The sequence below is a fragment of the Perca fluviatilis genome, chromosome 1 (genome assembly GCF_010015445.1).
Source record: "Perca fluviatilis chromosome 1, GENO_Pfluv_1.0, whole genome shotgun sequence".
In the NCBI taxonomy this organism is placed as follows: Eukaryota; Metazoa; Chordata; class Actinopteri; order Perciformes; family Percidae; genus Perca; species Perca fluviatilis.
The window spans coordinates 21017896-21036228 of record NC_053112.1 but is presented as its reverse complement, the minus strand read 5'-3'; the positions used below and the strand labels follow the sequence as shown (position 1 = coordinate 21036228).

Below are 18333 nucleotides of genomic sequence, written 5' to 3'. Positions count from 1 at the left end.
AACCCCAGATGGGAAAAGGGTATTTTACAATTACTGTGAATGCACCACGAGGCTACCTGTTTTAAGTGAATGCACCGTCTGTGTTGTTTAATTCCGACAACGGCAGCTGCAGCGGAACGCACCGTCTGTTGTTGTTTAATTCCCGACCATATAAACATACTGTATATCTATGAATTGCGGACAACGGCAGCTGCTGCTGCGCTGCAGAGCAGACTGTTACATCCGCTGTTGTTGAAGTCCTCCACAGTGAAATACAGTCACACTTTACACTGTTTAACGTTAGCTGTCAGCATTTTACCGGTGTTTAATCCAGCTGCTAGCTAAAGATAGGCTAACGTTACATGCTGTCAGGTGTATTGTAAAGTCAAGCACCGAAATGAGGCACCGAAACTTTCGTTCTTATTCGGTCTCGTTACTACCGTTTACGTCGGCACCAGTTCCCTATTGGCACCGAGTTTCGGTACCCAACCCTACTAAGGGGTATTTTCTACCCATGCAAACAGGCATTATGTGTTAGCAAAGTACATACATATGCTTAGATATTAGTTATTAAAGCAAGAGTTGGTATTTTGAGGATATAGATTATGATAATGTTGTTAATGGTTTGACATGGGTGCTGTATCAAAAAGACAGGAGAATTAATTTGGCATTGCTGACAGTTTGGGAGCAAAATCAAGAAAGCATACGCGGTTTAATTGGCCTGAACATGTCAGCTAGGGTCAGGGGTCAGACACAGCAAATAACCACAAACAAGTGAGTCTACAGAGGAACCAATAAGAATATCATGGGTGTCACCTCCTAATTAAGTTCATGGGTTTCATCTTCAATTACGACTAAAAGACAGTGGGTGTGATGAGGCGAAATAAACAGTGCTCATCAGTTTTGGATAATCATTCTGCTTTGGAAACCAAACTCAATTGAACAATCTAAATCTAATTTAATTTAATTATAATCAAAGCCTTGAATTATGTATTTCAAACTGGGGTCTACAAAACCAACAACCATGCGTCATTTGAAAGTTAAAATGCTTAAGAAAATATTCTATTTCACACATATATTAATCAAACTGATTGGCTGAAGCCCAAATATTTAATTATTTCTCAAATGTTTAGATTGGACTATTTCCTGTGTTTTCATTACAACCACAGTTGCTGCAGTAGGGGTGCAAATTGGATAAATATTTTCAGATTGTCCAAACATTGTTTTAGATCGCTGATACTGGCACTATGTGAGAAAAAGGAAGAGATGGTACTGGACAGTATTCAGTAAGGGTAGTAGTAGTCATAGTCCAGTGGTCAGACATGATGAACCAGTCAATCAGGTCTGCTCTACGAGAGCAACTATTATAGATTTTGTTGGTAGGATTATAGTCTAAAGAATAATTGCGGTTATCACGATTATTATGCATTAATTTATTTCACTACTAATGTATAAAATCACATGAACACTAGATTTTAATGTGTTATTTATTGCTGCCTTTTAAAACAGAAATAACACAGTAACAGTTTTGAGTGTTTTGAAAATGATTATATGATCAATAGTCAATCTTTTTTTTTTCATCTGAAAAGATTAGAGACTAGAAGTGAATCACACCACAAACAAAGGCCAAGTTGGCAACAACAGTGCCGTTTATGATGTTCTTATTGTTTAATAAGAACTCCACACACTGCTACACATAACGGGCAGTCAGTTAACACTCGGTGGAGCGGAGCCTTTACGATTGATTATCCGTGACATTTTAAAGCGCGGTTAATAGTGAAATAGGTTGACCAGTGCATCCCTAGGCTGCTCCTACAAGTACCTTGGAGGATTATGTTTTTATTCTACCAGGCTGTATTAGAGAGCATAAATCTAAGCTTGTTTGTTTGTCTGGTAAAGACTGCCATAAAAGGTTAGGGGGTCACTATATGAGCAGTCTGTTCTCAGGCAAGCACAGAGAATATTTTCTGATTTATCTCATATTCCCCACGCTGAGTATGAGCTCTAGAGTACCCCAATGTAAACTCAACTGTTTTAAAAACTCACCTGTGCCTACCTCAATAAAAAAATTAAATAATGTTGCTTAGGCAGCATCCAGTCCCGCACCACAAGGCTCAGGGACAGCTTTATCCCGCAGGCCATAAGACTGCTGAGCTCATCACTTGATATTTACCTTTTTATATACTTACGGTTTTCACCTCTGTGTGTGTGTGTTTTTGTTTGTTTGTTTGTTTGTTTGTATCTATCTATCTCCTTATTATGCATATACATTTACTACATTCCTGTTTACACTCAGTTTATAAAAACAGGATCGTGATCTCCCACGGAACTCTAGAGGCCGCCCGCAAGAGTTCTGTTCTCTAAGGGTTAATAACCTTAAAAATATCCCCTTTAAAATACATTTAGAACAGATTAAAAATTGCGTTCAATCGTGAGTTAACTATGGACAATCATGCGATTAATCACGATTCAATATTTTAATCAATTGACAGCCCTATTTAGGTTTCAACGTTTTTAGGAAATTGGTGGAAATAAAATTCAGAAATACATCAGCTCCCTGGCACAGGACTGGAAAATGTATTAAAAGGTGCTGTAGGTAGGATTGTGAATATCCAGGACAACTTCTCAGTCCCTCCCCCCTTTCTGCTAAAGCCAAAAATGGTCTCCTAAGCCCCTCCCCCCACAAGGGAGAATGACTAGGCTCGTTCGAGATGAGCCATATCTGCGAGGATCGATTCACCGGGCGTACGCCTATGCCTTGGATTCAGGTTTGTCCGACTTGATCCCGACTTGCTCGGCGTCATTGCCGCGCACACGTGGTCAACGATAATCTCGACGAACGCGCGTCGCGAGTTCTGAGACGCAGGTAGCACAGTTGCTTTTCACCAACTGCAAGAGCCAGGCGGATGCAGGCGGACCCAGTCCATGCTGGGAAACGCCGGCCTCTCAGCTGATCGAACAGCTGATTGGTTCAGAATCGACTCAACATGATGACGTTTTATATAAACTTTATTGATTTGGAATCGGAGGGATTTTAACGGTGATTTGTCTGATTTAAAAGCTTATTCTGTACAGAACACATGTTGTGAGGCTGACAGTTATGTTTAGAAGTCAGAGAGACTAAATCTGTTCAGATTACGGATCATCTACAGTGTGTTAATTAAAATCAGCAACAGATCGCATGTAGAGCATTTTGACAGCTACCTGTCATAATAAAAATAACTGGAGACTGTGTAGGAGCTGAGATATGGGTCTGATAAAAGTTTATTAAATCGGAATCGGACCACCACTGTTTCTTTCACTTCCTGTTCAGCCTGAAGGCTGCTGGAATCAGCTGGAAAACTGTCCAACTTGAGAGCGGATTTTTGTCACCGCCCCCGGCTGCTGCCGCCTGCTCTCGTCTACTTTACAGGCGAGGCGCAGTTCATCTCGAACGAGCCTAATGTGTGTGCATGCACAATGATTGACACCCCCCCTGGCCCGGATTAGTGCATCTGAACATGGAGCTGTGGATTTTTGCAAATTGCACTACAGGCTGTAGGTGGTGCCAAAGGAGCTGGATTTTTTATTTTTTATTACCTGCTTCATGTAGTTTTAGTCGCACATATGGTCAGTTTCAGCAAATATGTAATATTTGTACTGTAATAAATCCAAAAATTACAACAATGCCTCATCAGATATTAAGGAAACATGTTAAACTGAAATACTATCTTTTCTGACAACAATGCTAATGTCAGTATATTTTCTTTTTGAAATTTACATTCCGTGACGGAATTTATGTTTGTTTTGATCTGTGTGTTGTTATCAACTGCCCAGTTTAACAGCCAGGCCGGGTTGCCAGATGCACCTGTAAACACGTAAACCCAGCGCGCTACAGCTGTAACGGTAGTACAGCCATGAAAGCAGCACACAAACGAACAGGATCAACGGAGATAGATTCTACCCGACCTAAAAAACCCTGGTAAATATTGGAGATGTATTTGAAAGATGGAGACAGCTTAGATCCCAAAAGGACGCAGAATTGGCTTATTTCCTCCTGAACAGGTAAGCATAGCTTCAGTCTAATTTATCACAGCCACTAGGGACGGACATTTTATGTCATTTCAACATTTGTGTACTCGCATTGAATTATATAGCTAGAGTACCCGAGTACTCGCAAAAACAATTGAGACACAGCCAGTAAAGTGATCCCGACTGGTCCTGGCTAACGCCGCCATGCTAATCCTGTTAACTGCTAACGTTACCGGGAGGACCAGGCAAGCGGGCCATGGCTGTTTACAATGTGTAGTTCAGCGGCTGGAGCCGACAACGGTGAGTTATTTTAAGCCACGAGAGGGGGGCTGTCAATCGGGAAGAGAGGACTGTGAGTTTGCAGTGTGTTTAGCCATTGTTGCTGTAATTCTAAGCAATGAGGTGTGTTCCCGCCCGCCAGGTAGCTAGTGGTATTTTTAGCGTTTCGTATTGTAATTCTAAGCTGAGGAAGTGTGCCTGACTGGAGTGTGGAGACCGGTGAGGTTGTTGTGTTTTTAGCGGTTCATACTGTAATTTTAAGCCGAAAAAGTGCGTCTGTCAGTTGGTTACAGAGCTCCGTGTGAGCACGGGCTTTTATGACTGTCAATATAAGCCAGCATCTAACGTTAGCTACTCCGCTGTGCTGTGGAGTAATGTCTGGCTATGTGAGACTAGCATCTAACGTTAGCTACTCTGCTGTGCTGTGAAGTAATGTCTGGCTATGTGAGAAAAGCGTCTAGCAACATTGTTGTGAATGCGGCCGGTCTCAGCCTGGCAACCTCCGTGAACTTCGAGTCTGGGCAGGAGGGGGCGGGGGAAACGACTCTCCAGTATTTTGAATTGGTAGTGCAGTAACTATTTTAACCGCTAGCTGCCAGTATTACATACAATATTACATATTGCACCTTTAAAGCAACAGGTGCAAAACTAAATTAAGATATTAGGGTCACCTAGTTAGAGCAATTTTATCCCTTTTTTTTTTTTCTTCAATGTATGACAGAGGCCTAATCATTTATTTATTAATTTCCAAATCTAACATATTAACACAAATTAACACAAATTCTTATTTGATAGATATCATAATTGCCACCATAACATTCAGCCAAAAACTGGTCCATAATCTATATGCGAACGCCACCAGGCATGACACAGCAGAACAGCAAAACCAATTATAACTGATACCTCTGCGTTGTTGTAGTAGGCAGTGCTATTCTTCTCCTGGACATCTTCTCCTCTGGCTGTGAAGAAGGTCAGAGGGTAGAAGTCCTTATGGGAAGGCTGCTTCCCACTTGCCATCAACTTCCCATCATAAAACAATTCTGACGTGTAGCTGTAAGAAGGGAGGAGAAGAATGGGTGAGAGAAAGGGATGCAAAAAAGGAAAGCAAAAAGAGTGGGATATGAGAATGGAGCGTGTTTGTGCAAAAAAAAAAAAAAAAAAAATTCTGAAGTCACTGATAATTTAAGCCAAAGAAAACGCTGGTTAAAGTTGATTGGGCAATTCTTTGTGCTGTATATCATTTTATATACATTTCCTTGTAATACAACCTGGGGTATATGAGATTTTGGGATTGAAAAACAAAACCATTTTTAATGTGAGAATGATACATACAGTGTGTATGTTACCAGCAAGCATAACTTAAAATCTAAACTGATCTTTTCAAAATGTGAAACATGAAAACTTCATGTGCAGCTGTGTGTGTGTGTGTGTGTGTGTGTGTGTGTGTGTGTGTAGAGACAATTTTTGCCGCTGTAAAAACCTTCGTGTCTGCTAAGAATTCAAAGTGGAGTTCCAAGTTCATATTTAATCTTCTCACCAGTACCTGTAGCAATACATCTAAACCTGTGCAGCGCCTGGTGTTGTGTTGTTGTCAAAGAGCTATTGTCAGCCCAAACATTTCCTTAATGACTCCACTTTCCTAGCTAGACATCCCAGGTCTGTCAATTCTTCACCTGCGTTTCCCCTTTTCCTCCTGACCCACTCCTCCCATCCCCTCTTCTCTCGAGTATTTCAGCCTCTCCTCCCACCGTTTTGACACAACACATTGTTGAGGGCTCACACCTACTTGATGATAGCTTCATGAGAGCGGTAGTTCTCGCACAGGAGGATGCGGCAAGGGTATTCAGGGGGGTAGTGCTCATACAGTCGGTCCAGCAGTGACACATGCAGGTTACGCTCCCGCGCAAACTCGCTGTACACAAAGGGACTGAGCTGCAATCGAGGGACACAAAATGGAGAGAGAGAAAGAGGTCGGGAGGGAGAGACAGAAAGCAAAGTTAGTTTCAAAGCATGAACAAGGTAGTTTGCCATTCTCACATCATTACTTTTCCTTTCTATTCAAGTATGACTTTCAATTTGGTATACTGATTCAATTCCAAGGTTAATAAAGAGGTGGTAAACATGTACCACACATGGATAAGGCACACAGTAAATTAAGGTCAAGTTTTTCATTTTACACTAAGTTTGGTTGCTCTATAGTCCCTTGAACTATTTTTTCAAAAAGAGCTATTATTTAGGTCAGATTGAATTGAAATTACTTTAACTATAAGAACTATTCTTGTTTTGAGGAAGTTCAGATAAGTGACTTGTTACTCCCATTGTGACTTGCAAGCACTTCCATCTGGTGTGCATGCCAACAAACAAACAGACCTTGAGTTGCAGTGATTATAGTGGAATTTTCTCGCAGTGTGTGAACATGCCAAATTCTATTTGGTTTGGAGTATATATGCAGTGGCCAGTCTTAGTTACACATCTGCTCCAATGTGGCACTTCTTGCAAGCCAAGGCAGAATAGCATTTGATTGTTTGATATAATCAAACCACAGGTGGCATTTGATTCCTTATCTCTTGTAGGCAATAAATCAAATAAGTGAATTAATCAAACATAAAGCAGTAGCTCCCCCAATACCTAAAAAGGTCTTAACAATTTTAATTTTAATTCCTTTGGTCTGACAGTACCGAGTAAGATTTGTGACCATGATCCCAATGTGCTTTGATTCAAACGAGGTTACACATTTGCAAAACTGCACACACCCACAAAAACATGCAGACTCATTTTCCTTTTATCTTTAAACCACTGCCATGTACAATACAGCAATTTATCTTTAGTTTAATTCTTAATTCAAGCCTGACAGTTAGAGAAGGTCAGCTAGCTGTAATGAGGCCCCACACAGTCAATAAGAAAGCAAACCATCAATAGAGGGCTTAGCCTTCATTGACTTGTCTTCTCTTCCACTGCTGAATAATGATGGTAAACTGTTATAGTGAGAGCAGACAGGAGAAAGTGAGGAGACGGAGAAAGATAAAGGGCAACATCCTTCCTTGGAGCACCTTCTTTCCTTGGAGTTACTAAGCTATTATATAGGAGAGAAGTGTGGAAGGAGAAATATGTGCGACAAATTGATTGAGAAAGAGACCGATGGATACACAGGTGGACCTTGTCTTTTAGATCCATTTTTATTTGCTCCAAGGAATATCAGAGAGAGAGGGATTGGGTAATTAAAGCAGTTTTTGCACAGTAGACTCCTGCCTCGTCTTCATCAGCTGCCTACTGGTAATCCTGTGCCACTGTTTAAATAAGGTTTTAATTCCTTATGTTGGCTTAGAAAGTTTTGACTGTAAGTTTATATGGCTGAACTAGTCTCCGGAACCACAGCGCTACAATTGCTACTGTCTATAGACCCTATAAAATGCAATTACATTATCTTGTAGTGAATGAGCAGCACAGAAATGCTTTATTTTTTCCACTAGAGAAACCCTATGTACTTACCTGCATATGGTCTCCAGCCAGCACAACACGGGTGGTCTTGCTAGCTAGAGCAAAAGGCATGATGGTTTCACACTCCATGGCCTGGGCCGCTTCGTCCAATAGGATATGAGTGAACAACCCTGCCAAAAGAAATAGGACACCCACATCAATTTACTCAATAGTATTTTAAGTACATATATGCATGTATATAGTGTACTGCCCTAAAAATGCACAGTTGAGTATCCTCTTGAAATCATAAATGGGAACCCTTTTTCATCAAAGTTTACCAAAGAATACTACTTTATAAAAATAAATAAATAAGCTGCATCATTACTAACTGGAACATATAGCTAACCATATCCCATCTCAAGTTTTACAGGACATGTTTGGCTGAATAAAGGGTAAAATATTGGTAGGGTTTATAGTTTTTTTTTTTTTAAATCTACAGTTCTTTTTACAATTTTGATATTGATGCTTGAAATCGGAGGCTCTCTTTCTAGCAGATAGGACCCATTATCCGTGGACTAGTGTTGACGAACTGAGCGAAGAGCCGGTTAATTAACCCGACTCGTGTCACTGAACCGGGAGAATTGAGTGCCATACGTCAATCAACCGACTCACTCCTGTTTTTTTCTTTTACTTCATTCATGCCCTTGGCCGTTGTGTGTAGCTGGTATTCTTCTGCTACTGTGTGTGTAGTAATCTAGCTCATTAGCGCCTCCACTGGAGTGGTGGTGGTAGAATCAATCAGGAAATGAGCTACCTAGACCGCGCACCAGGCTTACTGAACGAGACCGTGCAACCGGCCGGCCCGCTCAAGTCTAATGTAATCAAGCGGTGTCTTGGTTCTCGGCAAGTTTGAGTTATTGACCAAGCCTTGTTTCTGGTGCATCTTAGAGGATTGTGTTCATGGCAATTCACACATTATTGATGGGGAAGTAAAGTACATCACATACAAATACACGTCATGTTATTTTGGTAGTTATGTTATATATATATACACGTAATGTTATCTTGATAGTTATGTTAAGTTAAATGTTAGAAGTGAATGTTGCTACATGGTAGTTAGACTGTCATGAGGAGACCACCCACCAGGGTACCAAATGTAACCGTGGCCAGTGCGTGAGTCTAGTGTCGGTCAGTATGAGTGTGTAAATAGTATGTCGAGACCGAATGTAACCGCAACCGCTCGAGTCTTCCGCGGTGTCTTGGTTCCTGGCGGGGGAACGCGATCACACCCCCCACTCCCAGGTTGCCGCTAACGTCCGTTTTCGGAGCATCAGAGAGAAGTGCAGGCATTTCAGTGGCACCTAAATAAGGGGCCGTCCACACGGAAAAGTTTTTTGTGCAAACGCACATGTTTTGCATCGTTTAGGCCGACCGTCCAGACGAATCCTGCAAACGCACTTTTTTGAAACCAGGTCTCAGGGTGAAAAAATCCGAAAACGGCTCTCGTTTGGCTTCGTATGGATGGTAAATACGGATCCGTATCGATGATGTCATCGCCACACCCCTCTTTTACACCCTCTCCCACGGCCGCTGACGCACACAACTGCGGTGAAGCTAAGCGAGCATGTCCCATCTCCATGGTCAAACCAGCTCACTTCATCTAAATACTGTGTCTCTGCTCCCTGACCCTTCCCTCTGGATTCTACACAAGATATATTGCTAACGTTATGTAGCCAACGTTAAACATCGCTAAAGTAGCTGAATGAATAAAAATGTAAATTAAAGCCAATGAATCTAGTTAAATCAGATGATTCTTACCTATTCCTAGTCATGTCAACATGTTTACCATTGTTACATTGGCACATTAATGAACAATATTTTTGTTCACTAGAGGCATTAAAACCCTGCAAGCAGACACTTTTTCTTCTCCTTCGTATAACCAGCCTTGCAAACCAAAGGCAGGGTTTTATGGACGTTTTAAAAGGGACTGAACAGTAGCTCAACCCTGATTCAAAAAGATCAAGCGGTGCTCGGCAGTATAGTGTGTGTGTGTGTGTGTGTGTGTGTGTGTGTGTGTGTGTGTGTGTGTGTGTGTGAGGGATATGAAACGGCATGGCAAATGAGTGCTGGAGCAGTGAAGAGAGGCTGAATAAAAACCACTAAACAGCCTCTGAAGCCCGAGCATAATTTCCACAGGAAAGTATATGCAGATATCAAATGTGACTGTTGAAAACAACAAAATAGACCCAGGGGACTGTCAAAAAGTAAACAAACAGAAACATGGGCTGGCAAGAAAAAAGGTGGAGCAGTTTCATTTGAGGCAGCATTCACTTCATTGTATTTGCCTTTGAACAAACGCCTGCAAAACGTATTGATTTTCTCCAACTATAAAGCCTCAAACCAGTGTTCTCTCTAAACTGTGTGCACATCATTGAAGAATATGCTAGCACCGTTCCCCCACTGTGAAGCTCATAAAAAGGTATTCACTTTTCTCTTTTATGTTTTTGCATACAGATTTGCAAAAGGTTTGATTTTTAAGGAATTCAGTTTATTTTATATTCATTTAGATTAATTTTTCTTCTTCTGTGATTTTTATGGGAAATTGATTGTTTTGAAACTAGTTGTATTTGAAATAGTTTTTAGTTAAGTTTATTTTAATTATTTTTACTTTTTCATCAACAATTGGGGAGATCCTTGATGAGCATTTTAGGCTTTTGGCCTCCCTTGCATATTATGTTATTATTTATATTGCTCTTAAATGTTTTTTTATGTGCTATTAAATAAATGAAAACAAAATAATGTGTATAATTGGGTTTATCGATCAGAGCTTGTGAAGTGAGAAATGTCCCTTTAGAGCTGTAAGTGTTTTATGCTTTGAAGCTGGTGGTGGTGGTGTTGAAGCCGTATAAACTTGCAGTATTGATGGAAAAAAACAAAAACAAAAAACAAATATTAAAATGCCCAAATTGTAAATCGAATACCTATCCAATGAACAAATAGCCCTATTGTTTTTCATCCCTACATGGAATATTACTTGCTCAACAATGCAGCCAAGTGGACTTGAAATCATGTAGATGTGCTGCCCTTATATCACACAGTAAATTATTGAGGCCAGGCTCTTTTGTTGACTCCATCTATAAATTGTAGACAACAGGAGCCCTACTGCATCCTGCCTACTTGCTCTTTTACTTTACTAGGCAGTGAAGGAGCGATAAGGAGGGAGGCAGAGATGGTCTTTATGAGCGCTATGTAGACAAAGAGAAGGAGCATGGTGCTTAATGTTTCACCCGGGACATGGCTGCCCACCTTGGGGGAACATTTCTCTAAACCAGAGGTCCAAATTACATTTCTGTAGCTGCCATCTGTCATTTGGCTAATAATGGCATTTGAATTTGGGAATGACAGTGGTAAAAGAAAGAAGGAGGGAGGGATAATAAGTAGAAGTGAAAGAGGTCAGAGGCACAGTGTTGCAGAAGTGATTTGGGGGACAGATGACGGTTTAATAATAAATGGCAGCTCCTACACCTCACACACCCAGTCTCTCACATTCTCCCTTTCACAGTCTCGTTCTGACCTTTTCACACTGTAAAAGTGATCCGTGGGTGTAAAAAGGTCTGTACAGATAACTCAAGCTTTGGAAATATCAGGTTTATAGGCTTTGTCAAACTGTCAAAGATTCTACTGCTTAGAGCAGGGTTGGGAAACTATTTGGGGTTATTGGGACATTGTTCTTGGATGCGTTCTAGTTACCTTGCACGGCAGCTGGATTCTTGCGATATCACGAGATCATGCAAGAATCTCGGGATCGCATATCACACGAAAATCCCTCGTCAGGCTTCAAGTAAAAGTGTTTCTGTCTAAACAGCAGTGAACCAAACCAATCAGCATCCGTTGAGAAGCTACTGGCAGCTACGGGTGTGGTTTAGGTCTGTGTGTGACACCCGCGACTGTTAGTTTCAAAACAACAATGGCTGACGTGATAGATGGTTCAACCAATCCCCTGCCAGGTATTATTTGAAAATGCCTGCCCTTTTCCAAACAGTTTCCAATGAGAACTTCTCAGATGGTTCTGTGTAACAAACCACCTGGCTCGTCAGGTTAGTGTTCTGCTGCCTGCAGCACAATGTGAACCCATTAAGAGCTTAACTTAATTTCAGATAACAACATTCCCTTATTGACCACAGTATGAGCTATAGTCTTGAACCTTTATCAACAGGCTGCGAGATCCAGTAGCCTCCAGACAGCTCAATATTCACCTGTGCCCAAATATACATCTGCCAAAAAGGAAAAAAATACAGCATCATCTTTTGAAGTGCACACGTCTCTCCTTTACCTTCAAATAAGCTCATTTAAAGTATTTCGTTTCTAGAGTGGTTTATTTACCAAATTTAAGTTTTTTTGTGCTTAAGAAATAATTAAATGTGACATTCATTATAGATAATTGTATTATTGTTCAGTGACTGCCAAATTACAGTGATACAGTTGATCCTTTTTTCAGTTTAGAGTCTTGTCACCCCCGGACATCGTCATCTTTAAAAAACAGACAGCTGAAGTTCATTCATGAATATAAGGTTTGCCTCTTCTGTGCTTTCATCAAGAAAAAGGCCCAAAAAAACAAAAAAACAAAACTGTGACCAGAAAAATATATATTGTATGACAGTTTTGGAGTTGATGTGTAAATATAGGAGGACACTCACCCAACTGCACACATGAGCACGCCATAACATTTATGGGTCTCACTCCTGAAGATGGAATTAGTCTTTAATTTAAAACTCTTAAGCAGGCACACCAAACCACACACATTTCCACATGCCAGATCCCATATCTAGGCCATAAATACACAGCAACATTAACAAACCAGACATATAATAGATTTTTTTGGGGCATCTGTGTGTTTGGGGTGGGGGATTTGTTCTTGCTACTTAGTAGACTCTCTGGCTCCCAATTGGCTCGTTTTCTGGGGATTTTCATCACCGTCGAATGCCAGGAGAGATAAACGTGGGAAGGAGGGCTAATGATGTAAAGTACATTAGAAACAGGCCCAGTTCCCAAGCAACAGACAAAGCCCCCTCTGCTGACACATTAATGTTGGTTGTTAGCCTGCAACGACAAACTGGTTTGTTTGCCATGTCTTTTACACAACTTAAATGAGTTCCATTTCTCTCTAAATAGTGGGCTCCTGCCAACATATGATATGACAGTCACTGGGGATGACCAAAGAACAGGAGACTGAATGCACTGAGCTGCCTATCAGTGTTGAAATTAATGGAGGCAAAGTGCACGCAGGGCAAAAGGCAAACATGATTATTAGGCAGGGCCGCACCCTAATATTTATTTACTCATGTTGGCACAAGGTGGCGATTACTGGTGGTGGTACTAGATTTACATTTTTTTTTTTTATTTCCTACACTGCTGCTATATAGTTATAATCTGTTGAAACCGTGTGTTTGAATTGACATATTTATAGAAAAAGAGAATGAAAGTTGCTCAGGGCAATGGTTGTCCATCACAACCATCACTTTGCAGCCTTACTACACTTGAAATGACTACATATGTTCTAATGTGACTCACCGGGCTCCAAATCAAGCTGGCAGAGGTATTGGGAGGTGCTGAGGGTGACCACCACCACGCGGTGCCTGAGGATGTCCTCCCTTGTGGGCATCTGGAAAGTGATGTGTGTGCTGGAGATGAGACAGTACTGCTGAACCAGTGGGTGAACCGTCTTCACCCAGCGGTTTCTGAAATATACCCTGGAGAGAGAGCGAGAAACAAAAGAAGAAACGTCAGGAGTGAGAGATACAACTCATGGAGGACAAGAGCAATTACTTTGTGAGTCTGATGTTGTCCCCCTTCATATTTTATTTGGGTGTATAAACCTGCATTGTGAATTCAATTAATTTTGCTTCACATACATTGTTAAGGTAATTCAATTCACTTCATTTAGCCATTACCTACATTTCTCAGAATTACTTTCACTCAGTAAAAGCGCAACAGGACTAGTAGCTGCATGGTATTATTGCCCATTAATAGCACACATTGACATCAATGCTATGGTGAATACAAGTATGTTTCATTATGAGTACAGATAAAACAAAGAAGTAGCATTGTGTTTCTGTCTGACCTCACTTCCTTTACAATTAAAAAGGAACACTTCAGATAAGAGTATGCAACGCTTACCCTACTACAAGAGTCTTGGAGGAAACTCCTAAATCAACTAAATTGTTTCATGACCGGCTACAAATAATTTTTAAGACATATTTTGGGATGAACATCTTTTATGTCTTTCTGTTTGACTCCACACAAGGCAAACTATAAGGTATTGACTATTTTGCAGGGAGAACAACACATCAAAAGGGCTTATCATAAAAGGTTTATATTGACTAATTGTACGATTTTAGGGTGGATGTTTAATACTTTAAAAGGAACACGCCGACTTATTGGGAATTTAGCTTATTCACCGTAACCCCCAGAGTTAGACAAGTCGATACATACCCTTCTCATCTCCGTGCGTGCTGTAAAGCTGTCTGACGGCTCCAGCGGCATCAGGCCAGCAGAACATGCAGGTGAATGGTTCCAGTAATCCTACTGCTCCGAATAAGTGACAAAATAACACCAACATGTTCCTATTTCCATGTTGTGATTTGTAGAGTCACAGCATGTACAAAAAACAATGTAACATGAGACACAGCCGTCTTCTAACCGTAAACAAACCGGGAACTATATTCACAGGCGGAAGAATATAGTGCTTGGGCGGAGTGATCAAGCCTGTCTGAGAATATAGTTCCCGGTTTGTTTACAGATAGAAGACGACTGTGTCTCATGTTACGTTGTTTTTTGTACACGCTGTGACTCTACAAATCACAACATGTAAACAGGAACATGTTGGCGTTATTTTGTCACTTTTGTCACAATTTGGAGCAGTAGGCTAGTTGGAACCAGTTACCTGCAGGATCTGTGCTAGGCTAAGCTAATGCTGGAGCCGTCAGACAGCGTTACAGCACGCACGGAGATGAGAAGGGTATGTATCGACTTGTCTTACTCTGGGGTTACTGTGAATAAGCTAAATTCACAATAAGTTGGCGTGTTCCTTCAAGGAGTGAAAAAATGTGATGATACCCAACCCTAGAACTGACCAGATCTGGGGCTTTAAATGGTAGACACAGTAGACAAACTATGACTGCTTTAGGGCATGAATGTGTTTAACTCTAACACAAAAGGTGTGCTTTGCGGGGCTGTAGACCTAAACTGTGCAACTAGTGATCTGTATTTTAACAGGATGTGGCAAGTGCTTATTTTTTGTCAACTGGAGGTAAGTTAGGGTCTTCATGCCAATACAGTATATACTATTGGAATGTCTGCAGCTAGACACAAAGTGCCTCTCAAAATTTGAATGAGCTGCAGCCTGCAAATAGGACATACAAATGTAAACAAATTGACTATGTTAAAATATACCTTCATAAGCTTAAGTTTCCTTTAAGGCACTATTGCATATTTTAACTGTTAAAAGGTACGCACACATAAACAAAGCACATAAAGCATGTTTCTGCCCATAGGCGTTACGTCTTTATTAAGTACGTTTGCTTCCATACCTGAGAGGTCTGGCATGCGGATTGCCTGCTTCGACGTAAGGATGAAGGTAATCCTTAATGTAAAGGTCGGCTGCACTGTTGGAGTGGGTGCAGATCAGGACCCTGTAGAGACAAAAGACAAATAAAGTCAGACGTAAAGCATGACACAGTTTCTGCACTACTCAGTGGAAGAGATCTCAAAACCATGGAACATAAATCCAAAACTATCCGCTTGATTAGATACCACAAGAGGCAAGTATTAACATTTTTTGTTGTTATTTTTTGTCGTTAACCTGCCTTTATGGGCTGGTTCCCTTTAATTTGTATGACTGGAATACAAAAGTTTTTTTTTCCATCAAGCTGTACATCAGATACAAAGCAAGTGAGAGAGGTAAGGTCCATTATCCCAGCAACACACTGTATTGTGCCAAAAGCTTTAAATCAAATATTAATCATTGATTGGACTGCCCAAAACGTATTTACAAAAAATGCTCCACTGCTCAACATGCTTTAAAATACATACATGCATACTGTCCATACTATAAAACAAAAATAACAAGCAGTAAAGGAAACACAAATCATCTTTATATTTATTCCACAACATGAAGATAAATAACGATCATAGAGGGATAGCAGAGCCAGTTTTGTAAAACTGAGAGCTTTGCAAACGTTGGTGAAACGCCACAGCGACAGAAATGCAGGGAAAGCTTTGAGCATTGAACATTTACAACAACATATATTGGGTACACTTCACTACGATCTATACAACGTCTTCATCATTTTAACAGTATGATGAGCAGGCAGCACTCGTCCACAGGGGTCACTCCCCCTTGTCTCCGCTTTTAAAAAATATCTATAATTCATCCAAAAGATAAAATATTAAATGTATACAAAGTGAAGTGAGGAATGAATATTACATTGCTACACACGGATTGTCCTTTTACATTACATATATACAAGCCTGTCTCCCTTATTCAAACACAAAATGTTAGCTTCTGTTCAGGAGACACTGTCCGAGGGATTGCATTAATTATTTATTAAGACCAGGAAACCATCAATGTGCTTGTGCTATATTGCTTTGCTTCTAACACACTAAATTACAGAGTTTCCTGTAGGTATCTATACACATGAGAGCTAACTAATGATGAAAAATAATAATGGAACAAAATCTTGCAATGTGTTATTGTTACGCAACACTGTGTGGCCCAATGAAGTAACATAACTTGATTGATCAGATTAGGGTTTGCATGAAAATGCATTCCGGCCCAAGGAAATGCGTTGATAATCAAACTAACCGTGTGCATCAACCACAAATGACACAAATTCATCCAAATGACCAGCACTCTTTGTCCTCGAGTGATGGCACATGCACACTCCTAAGTATTCACGCCCACACAGTATACACACACACACACACACACACACACACACAAGCTTGACACTTCAGTGTTTTCTTGAACTTTTAATGGCAAACCCAAGGCTGCCACTGCCCTGAAGCTAAAACAGAGGCCACTGCACAGCCCAGCAACGCCTGCCAGATCAATCACACCTTCTGACTGACCTCCCTTGCCATCAGAAGCTTTTAAGAATGATGACAATTTTAAACAGGAATGCACACATTTCTTTCCATTTTTACACCCAACACCTTTCAAGCGCTGGAAGGAAAGGGGACAGTGCTAACAAATATCAGTGCAAACATGTAATTTCTGAAGAATAAACCAACAAACAAACCCAAAAGCAATTCAGAAAGCGACATTATTATGACAGTGATTTGCTTTATACAAATAGAATTACAAATACATTACTGTATTGGCCAAAATCTAAGACTACCTTTATTATAAGTATATATTCAATATATTCAATATAAGTATTGTCAAGTTTTATAAAAATGAAGCAGATAAATAATAATGAAAAAGATAAATAAAATGTCTCCCAATACGTTGGGAGACAGAGAGAATGGAGGTTTAGGGTTTAAAACACAGGTAAGGAATTGTAAAGGAAGTGCATATTTCCTGCTTGTTACAAACAGAGGCCAAAAACGATGCAGAAGATGTTGAAACCAAAAAACAAACAGACCTGCTTTGGTCCTGGCGGAGGATGTGCTTGACAGCCTGTGCCAGGGTGAAGGTCTTGCCGGTGCCGTAGGGCCCAATGATGAGGATTGGGGGCAGGGGAATAGTGACGGGTGTGGTGATGGCCAGGATGGCCTCTTTCTGCTTGGCATTCAGACGGGGATCCAGCTGCTCGTCCCACTGCCTGAGGGCGGAGGGAAGATGGGAGGATTATTAGAGGAATCATTACATTAACTTTTAATTAACTTACAGAATTAGTGGGATCAACCTCAGTAGTACAGAGATAAAGTGAGAAAGAAAAATGATTGCAGAATAGCAGGAAATGTATGCACACTAGAGCTGGGCAATATATCGATATTATATCGATATTGTGATATGAGACTAGATATCGTCTTAGATTTTGGATATTGTAATATGGCATGAGTGTTGTCTTCTCCTGGTTTTAAAGGCTGCATAACAGTAAAGTGATGTCATTTTCTGAACACACCAGACTGTTGTAACTATTCTATTATTTGCCTTTACCCACTAAGTCATTATATCCACATTACTGATGATTAATTATCAAAAATGTCACTGTGTAAATATTTTGTTAAAGCACCAATAGTCAACACTAAAATATCGTTGCGGTATCGATAGAGGTATTCAAAAATATGGTCAAAATATTGTGATATTTGATTTTCTCCATATCGCCCAGCCCTAATGTACAGACTCAAAATGAAAACTAAGATTGTGTCACCAGGGAGAAGGTGGGGTGTCTGGGAATTAGATGTGAGTGGATGTAACAGCATAGAGGGAAAATCAAAGATGTGTAGAAGCTGAAGGGAGGGAAACAACGGGGGTAGAAAGTGGGTAAGAAGTGATGGAGGTTGAACAAAGGTCACTACCCAGTCAGTCCCTGGGTGTTTACATTATGCTCTATAGCCTGGTAAGTCAGAAACACATAAATAAAGGCAACGTACACATCTTAGACTATAGACAAATAAGCTGTGCCTACCTATTGCAGCTCG

At 40.5% G+C, this 18333-nt stretch overlaps 1 protein-coding gene across 2 annotated transcripts in view; it reads right to left on the bottom strand.

The window, feature by feature from the left end:
- Window positions 1–18333, bottom strand: part of helz (helicase with zinc finger) — a 71128-nt gene that overhangs the window by 20236 nt on the left and 32559 nt on the right. For both annotated transcript variants that reach the window (XM_039790629.1, XM_039790710.1), the window contains exons 16-21: window positions 17331–17510; window positions 15276–15377; window positions 13258–13436; window positions 7759–7877; window positions 6056–6201; window positions 5173–5320 (exon numbers count right to left, since the gene is read on the bottom strand). In XM_039790629.1, the coding sequence (XP_039646563.1) occupies window positions 5173–5320; window positions 6056–6201; window positions 7759–7877; window positions 13258–13436; window positions 15276–15377; window positions 17331–17510 (874 nt within the window). The remainder of the gene's footprint in view (window positions 1–5172; window positions 5321–6055; window positions 6202–7758; window positions 7878–13257; window positions 13437–15275; window positions 15378–17330; window positions 17511–18333) is intronic.